The 7,967-nt window shown below is 47.1% G+C and overlaps 1 protein-coding gene across 10 annotated transcripts in view; it reads right to left on the bottom strand.

The window, feature by feature from the left end:
* kiaa1217 (KIAA1217 ortholog) overlaps positions 1-7,967 on the bottom strand; it is a 123,629-nt gene that overhangs the window by 8,836 nt on the left and 106,826 nt on the right. For 9 of the 10 annotated variants that reach the window (XM_029255119.1, XM_029255118.1, XM_029255110.1 and 6 more), the window contains 6 exons: positions 5,633-5,748; positions 4,558-4,705; positions 3,079-3,427; positions 2,562-2,769; positions 462-772; positions 4-165 (listed from right to left, as the gene is read on the bottom strand). In XM_029255119.1, the coding sequence (XP_029110952.1) occupies positions 4-165; positions 462-772; positions 2,562-2,769; positions 3,079-3,427; positions 4,558-4,705; positions 5,633-5,748 (1,294 nt within the window). The remainder of the gene's footprint in view (positions 1-3; positions 166-461; positions 773-2,561; positions 2,770-3,078; positions 3,428-4,557; positions 4,706-5,632; positions 5,749-7,967) is intronic. The other variant, XM_029255112.1, reaches the window with a different exon arrangement.

Raw genomic sequence — 7,967 nt, 5'->3', positions numbered from 1 at the left:
TACCTGCAACTCAGCCATGATCTTGTTGCCCTCATCTTCCTCCTCCGGGACGGCGGAGGCCACGACAGAGGGTGGGGCTGCAGGGGTCGGCAGCTTAGGGCCGCTCTCTGTGGGGGACCTGGCCTTGGGTTTGGACTTCTGGGCTGGTGAGACCTCCTCTCCCTCCTGAGGGGCAACAAATGGCACCATCATGCGAACCATCAGTTTTAAAATGCACTTGATATGATGATACTGGTGAGCAAACTGCTGGGAATAAATGTAAATATTTAGTATTGCACTCTGCTGTTTATTACTATGGTAAAATTTAAATAATTGTACTGTAATGAGTGTTAATATTGAAACTGGTGGTGAATCGGAACCGGGCTTCTAACCACACACTGCAGATGCTAGCAGCGGAGGCACGTTTTACCGAGCTGTGGATGAGGGTACGAATTAATGCTGTCTCACACATCCACACACACCTGCATCGTGACAGACTCCTTCCGTGAGGTAAAGATGACCTCTCCCGACCTCCCGGTGGTGAGGCCAGAGCCTGGCGGGTAGCTCCTTCTCGGAGGGGGTGGGGGCGGGGACTTGCCCGCTTTCTCCGCTTCAAGCCTCGCAGCTTTGGCGGCACCGGGCCTGGGGAGCTTCTCCGCCGGAGGCTTGGGCTCCGTGGGGGGTTTCTGTGGCTTCTCGCTAGGGGGCGGAGCAGGTCTGTTGGCTTCCGATTCAGGTTGCGGTGCCTCTTCTGGGGACGACACACATCCGGGCATCATTGGTCTTGAAGGGTCTTGAAAGATGTCACCGATGGGTAAAACCGGGTACAATGTATACTGAGGGCATACAGAATAGACCCGAGACGCAGAGAGCCCATTGCTACAGCAGAACTACTTTTCTCCAGTGTGTGAACAAGGACAGGGGATTCTGGGAAACTACACCTGTGTCACCTCTGTGTTGGTGTCCTTGCAAGCAGAAAAAAAAAAAAAAAAAAAAAAGTGGAGAAGTGGTGGAGTTAGTAGAAGGAACAAGATCAGAAGCTGAAAGCCCCGAGTCAGCGGTGGTCAGTGGTGGTCTCCCTTCCAGGTGTACTGGAAGCCCAGGAGGCCAAGAGGTCATTCATCTTATTTCACTATGTGATGCCTGGGAGTTTCATGCAAAGCAAACACAGGAAGGTCTCTGTCTTCAGACAGAACGTGCTTCACACGGGCTGTTGATTTATCTGCTTAGCAGAAAGCTAATTGCACAATGTCATTTCGGTTTCCATTTCCTCACATTAACCTGTTTTTTTTTTTTTTTTTTTTAAAAAAAATCTAAGATTGTTTTGTTCTGAATTGTGTTAACATTACGTGAACTCATTTTTCAGTAGGAGTAATAGGTGTTTGACATTTTCCCCCCAATGTTAAAAATATTGTTCACCGATATTTTTTCTGCTGTTTGTTTCATCATGAGAAGGAAGAGGGACCTGAGGTCAGTTTCAGCCCGGAATGAACTAGCTCCCCAGTCCCTCAGAGCTGCTGAATCCCTCCCAGTGGATTTCAAACCCTTTTCTACCCTGATCTCCTTACAGCTCCATAAATGAGTCCAACAATCTGCTACGATTATTTATGTATTTGCTATTTGAACGAAACTACAGCTACATGGTGGGATCAGACAGACATGTTGTGCGTCAGTAATCCTGTGTCTGTCTAAACTTCTTCTTCTGATATTGATGAACTTTTTACTTGTATGTTGCCTTGGATCTGCCCAGTGCCTAAATGTAAAGACATGTAATTATGCATTGAAAAGCTCACACAATGTTACATGATAGGCATGACACAATGATATATATGTTGCACAAACTGCCTTTCACCAGTTACTGACAGTCAGTGCTTCTCAAAATTACTAGGGGAAGACTGGAGCCTTGGTACAGGGACAGATGGCATTGTTTAGGGCCGATGCCAACTAAAAAGAGGCATAAATTACTCTTGAGGGAATGCAGGAACAAATAAATTGAAACTTAGCAGATTAAAGTGGCTAGATCTCTCGTGATTCACTGCGACATCTTGGCACAGAAGACTCCATCTTTCGATTCCGTGCACATCAATCAGACGATGGACTCGAGGCGCAGAAGGCATTGCTCTTTATGGTACCTGTCCTCATGTTACCTCTGTATATCACCATATTCCCCGCGTACGTATTCTTGTGCGGATCGCTGTCTTTCAGATCTGCTGTTATATAGACTCAAAGTGATGTGGAACTTTGGGTAATCATCCATTGTCAGTCTTTGCTGTGTTTTACCCCACAGTAACTTCTAAATACTGCTCTTATCCTGAAGTTCCTTCTGAATTCACGAGGGCACAAAGACTGACCGTCTCCCACGAAGTTTATTCCTTGTCCTTAGCAAAGACTGATGACTATGTCTAAAATTAATGTCTAAGTACTGTTACTTGTGGCACGCCCTCTCTGCTCTAATCGGTTACACGCCGGACACACGGTGCATATGAAGAATCCCTGAATTCCTTCCTCATGATCCTCGTACGTGGGTCAGATGGTTCTCTGCAACGGTTTCTGGATGAGTCTAACAGTGTCCGAGGTCTCACCTGAGGGAGGCGTCTCCGGTCTCTGGGCATCGGCCTCTTCGTGCTGAGCTGCGGAGGGCGCTGGAGAACCCTCGCCTTCAGCTGTCGCCTCGAAGCTGGGAAAGCCCTTCATCATGTTGGCTTGGGCCTCTTGGAGGACCTTCTCAAACTCCTTCCCATCGTAGTGGGTCATGTTCTGCCTCTTCTCCTCCCACTCTCGCTCAGCAGCCTGCAGGCAGCGCCAGTGTCGTCCTTTATCGACTCGCTACGTTCTCATGCATAACCTCTTTAAAGGGTCTGCACAAATTACCAAGGAGGTCCTGTGGCTCCAGCTATTGCTTTTCACTATATAAAGAGACTTTCCAAATCTGAAAGAACATGGCATTGCAGGAAATGTGACGTCACACACAGAGGAATGTGGCCCTGGGCGGCCTGAACTAAAACCTGCCGTAAATGATAACGCGCATTAATTATGAGGTAGTCGGCAGCCCCCACGGAGGTCTCGGAAAGGGTTGTGCCATCTATGGTCTTGGCCTACCTCGATGGACAAGGCCCTCTGCTGGCTCTTCTCCCTGCTGGTGTGGATCTCCTCGATGAAGAGGGCCTGCGTGCTGGGGGCTGGCGGCTCCGGGCTCGACAGGGGCCTTTCTAGCGATGCCGCGGTGGGCTCAGCTGACTGCTGGGACTGCTGCAGGTGCACAGGAGAGCTCTGTGCCCGTTGGACCACCAGCGGAGAGGCGGGCATCACCTCTGTGCGAACGATGGAGCTATGGGGTTCGGGGAGCGCGATGGGGGGCGAGTCGGCCCGGGGAGGGACCGTCTCTGCCGCGACAGGGTTGTCCGCCTCCACGGGCTCTAGTCCCTTCAGGAGCCCCTCTGTGGCAGATCTGTGTTGTGGGAGGAGACTGAAGTCATGTGTCTGTGGGTCTTTGTGTGCTTCTGCTTGAATTAGGCTCATAACAGTATGTTAATAACATGTTTGGAATTATTTGTTTTACCAACACTTTTCTCCAAAGCGATGGACAAATATGTGAACAAAAGTACATCAACTGATGAAGAGCTTTAGACACAGACAGAATTATCAACACACAGCGTGTCTGATTCCACCATGTTGCTTGTTCACATCTCTCAAGCAGCCACCGCTTGAAGATTTACTTTTCAAATAAATATACAGAAAATCACAGCAGATGGTGTTTGACTCATTTATGGAATTATCAGGAGATCCAGAGGGAACTGGGTCTGAAAGTGTTGGGTCTGAAACCCTTTTCTGAGTGGTGGAAGGGATTCAGCAGCTCTGAGGGACTGAGGGAACTCATTCTGCTACATTGGAGTTAAAAATGAGAACCGATAAGCTTTCAGATTTGGATCCCTTGTGACAGGGAAGCAACCAGATGTGGAGGAACACAGGGCTCTTGCTGAGTTGTACTGTAATCTATAGTAAACTACAATACTGCTATAGCACCCTTGACGAAGGCATGTACCGTGAATCAATACAGTGGGAATTAACCAGCTGTATAAATAGGTAAATTACTGTAAGAAGCTTCACATAAGCCACTTTGGAGAATAGTATGAGCTAAGTAAGTAAAAGTAAACGTATGTGCTGCTGTACTGTAAAGGCATGGAGAGCAGGGCTTTGCAGTCAGACCAGAGTACCAGGCTGCCTTGCCTGTGCCTCGAACACGTTCGACGGTGCAAATGGCGAGAGCTATGGAATTCTACAAAATGAACAAAACCACACATCCCCAACATCAACGGCAGAGCACAACCCACAGGTGTGCATTGTGGAGTCCCCGTTTTCAGCTGTCAGGATCGAATGTGCCAGAATACAACTGCGACCTACAAACACAAGGGGGGTGCTGTGGCAGAAGGTCCATCAGCAGTGTCCCCCCTGATGGTCGAGACACTTCATCGGAAAGTCTTCGGTTACAGTTTATTACTCTGGGGGGCCTTGGGGTAATAGGTACTATACATGTTGCTGTCCACGATGGACAGAGACAGGAAGGGGTTGAGGTGATACCTCCTCAGGCACCCAAGCGCCTCAGTCAGGGTCTTGACCCTCTTCAGGATGCTGTCCAGCTTGTGTGGCTCCTCCTTCAGGAAGCGGACCGCCTCCACTTCGACCCGCAGCACCGCCCGCATCTTGGTCTGCAGGGCAGGGAACTCACCTGGGGGAAGGGACAGGGACACATGGGGGACCTTAACGCAAGTTGCTGAAACCGGATTGCATGCGCGCGCGCACACACGCGCTCACACACTCCTTTGCCTTGTACTTTTCTTTGCCTGATGCCAACCACAACTGAGGCCTGTAATTCTGCTCCTTCCATTAGTGCCACCATGTCTTCTGCAAGAGTTCTATGGGCGACACCAACCAGAATGAAGCCCTGAAATCAGTAAACATCTATCAAATAGCATTCACTACTTATCAAACTATTTTATTCATCCCCCTATCTGTCCATCTATGTTATTAATATTATTAATCTGATTATTAATTAGCGAGAAGACTGTCATTGTATCGTGACTGTTAGAAGATATGCAAATGTTGGGTGAAGTTGCTGACGGCCCCTTTTGGGACATTTTTTGACAGAAGACAGGAGGTGATGGGGTTGTCGTCATTAGTATTAAAACAACTTCACACCGGGGTAATGTGAGTGCGGGAGGCGCCACGCCAGCAGGACTTTATTTCACCGAGCACAGCCACCGAGGGATGGAGGACAGCCGGTTCCGGGGTTGCCGTTACGCTGTGGACCTGGTTAGCGATAGTGGGATTCAGGTTGGCTGTGTGCCATCAGTCCCACTCGGTACTGAGGATCCTCAGTCCACAGTTTGAGAATCTCCAGTCTAGGTATGTCTGGGTGAACACTAATACTAGTGCTCTTACTGTCTATCTGTCAAACTGCAACGTTCAGAAGACAAGGATGTTACGCAAGTCCTGCAGTATCATAAATTAACAGGTGACTCCTTCAGAACCAGGAACTGCCGTCCTCCAGGCCCCCAGACAGACCGCCTGCATATTACATGACATCTCTTTCGACCGAGTCGTGGCCGTTACCCGGCAACGCGCGCACGGCCCCACCGGGGTTCTGCAGCCTCACCTTTGAGCTCCGCCAGACCATCGCCCACCTTCTGCAGGCTCACTGCCCTGTCCTCCACATCCTTGAGGGTGACCACACGCTCCTTCTTCAGCTCTTCCACAAGCAGCTCCAGCTCCCTGCAACAGCCAAAAGAGACAACCGTTACCGTTATGGTCGCAGCGTCGCCACGGAAGCCTGAGGGACTCCAAACACATCCACCACGACCGTGCCACTACTGTTCCATAGTGACTTGTTGGCGTACTTCTCACACACACCAATTAAGGAGCAGCCATACTGTTATTTATGCAGCCGTTCGTCAGTAGTGGACAAGAAAGAGCCGCAATACTACATTAAACACTAGAGGACAGTATACACTCGTGTATTCATTGTATTTACAAGAGCAACCCTCCAAGGCTAGGTCTAGTCCACATCTGCAGTGCCTCGAAAACTGGCACTGAAAGCAGTAAAATGACCTTAAATGCAGCAAAATACAACAGAGCAGAAACCTCTCCTTAGCGCTGCACACAGATATAATGTTTCACCTCCCGACACCAAGTCATTCACTTTTGTCCACTCTAGAGGACATTTATTTTTAAGTGCACCTACTAACCTGTACATACTGCAATGCTGAGTCCTATTGCACCTCATCAAGGTCATTCTCTGCCTTTAAATTATACAACATATTTGGTGCTGGGCTTGGATAACTTTATAAGAAGTCTTAGAAATAAACCTAGAAACATGGTTCGCTGGGTATCAGAAAGATAATATGGTAAATACACATCCTGTCACGCATAACCAGTCTATAGATACATTATTTCATCTATGATGTCCACTGTGGTCAACAGGCCTAAAGAGGTGCTCATCTTTGCTGCTATTTGCAGTCAACATCCAAGTCACCAACTGACTTCATGCTGTAGAAAATCAGTTTTGAGAGGCATTATATCACATTATCGAATTATTTCACAAACAGGTAAACAAATCAAATGTTGAGGAGATTAAAAACACTGCTGGTGCTTTCAGTCTCTGTCCTGCAGGAGAGACAAGTCCCTACCCTCACCCTCCTCTTCCCGGGACCTGCAGGAACACACACTAACATGCAAAGATGGAAAGGTTTTGCAACGGCATTGTCTCCAAGATATGGGAGCATTTCCACCCGAGGGGATGCGCAGGAGATGCTGGAAACCAGTCCAACCCGTCCATCCTGCCCGCACTGAGACGGCTGTCTGACGGGAGTCCCTCCGCTGTAACGTCTCCGTACGCCAATGCACACAAACACCTCTGTGCATATGAGGGGCTTGGCATTTAAGAACCACATTAATGTACTTGTTTGCTCCATGTGTGTAGCCTTCGCAGAGTTTCTGAAGATCTCGTCCTGCTTAAAGACGTCCTGCACACAGCTTTACTGAATGCTTGGGCTTCTTCTTCAGCTCTAACATTCACATTTGTTTTTGCTTCCCACTTTCTCTTTGCAGATTGTAAATGGGTTTGTGGGAGGTTGTAGGTCCCCAGTGATACCCTGCATGCTCCCAAAGCCAGGAGTGAGTCCCTGAGCCAGTAACTCAAGTACATTACACATTTTCACAACATGGTTACTGATGTACGATATCATTCGATCCCATTTTTCTACTCAATCTTTTTTCAACGCAACAGTAAGTCAGTAAAGGAGGAAAAAACTGGTTGGTTTTACATGTGTGTGTGTGTGTGTGTGTGTGTGTGTGTGTGTGTGTATATATAATATATATATATATATATATATATATATACATATATATACACATACACACACACACACAGTAATGTGCAAAAGTCTTAGGCTCTTTAGATGTTGCACAAAAATATTAGTTACTTTACGTCTTCAGCGTTAATCTATAGCAAAGAGTGAATTTCGACTGCCAGACATGCAATTTGCAGAAGGTGAACTAGTACAGTGAGATTTTTGTGTGCTGTTAAAAAAAGTAACTTGGTAATAGAGAGTGATAGACCACTTTCCAGATAAAACACTTGAGGTCTACGTAGCCACATAGCCCAGTGAGAGAACCAAAGCTGTTTTAAAGGCAGAGGGTGGTCACAACAAATATTGATTTGATTAAGGTTTTGCTGTTTATGGCACTTTCTAGAAAGATTATTAATTATACAAAAACTTTTCATGGTATTATTTTTGGAAGCACCCTAGTGTTACATCAAGTTCCTAAAATTTTTGCACAGTACTGTGTGTACACACACGTACACACACACACACACTATATATATATATATATATATATATATATATATATAAATAAATCTGCTATATTTTGTTACTTGCAATGCTGAGAAATAAGGGAACGGAATCACAATAAACCCAGAGCTTTTAATG

The sequence above is a fragment of the Scleropages formosus genome, chromosome 9 (genome assembly GCF_900964775.1).
Source record: "Scleropages formosus chromosome 9, fSclFor1.1, whole genome shotgun sequence".
Lineage (NCBI taxonomy): Eukaryota > Metazoa > Chordata > Actinopteri > Osteoglossiformes > Osteoglossidae > Scleropages > Scleropages formosus.
Note: the sequence above shows the minus strand (reverse complement) of the source record. Positions and strands in the feature narration are given on the sequence as shown.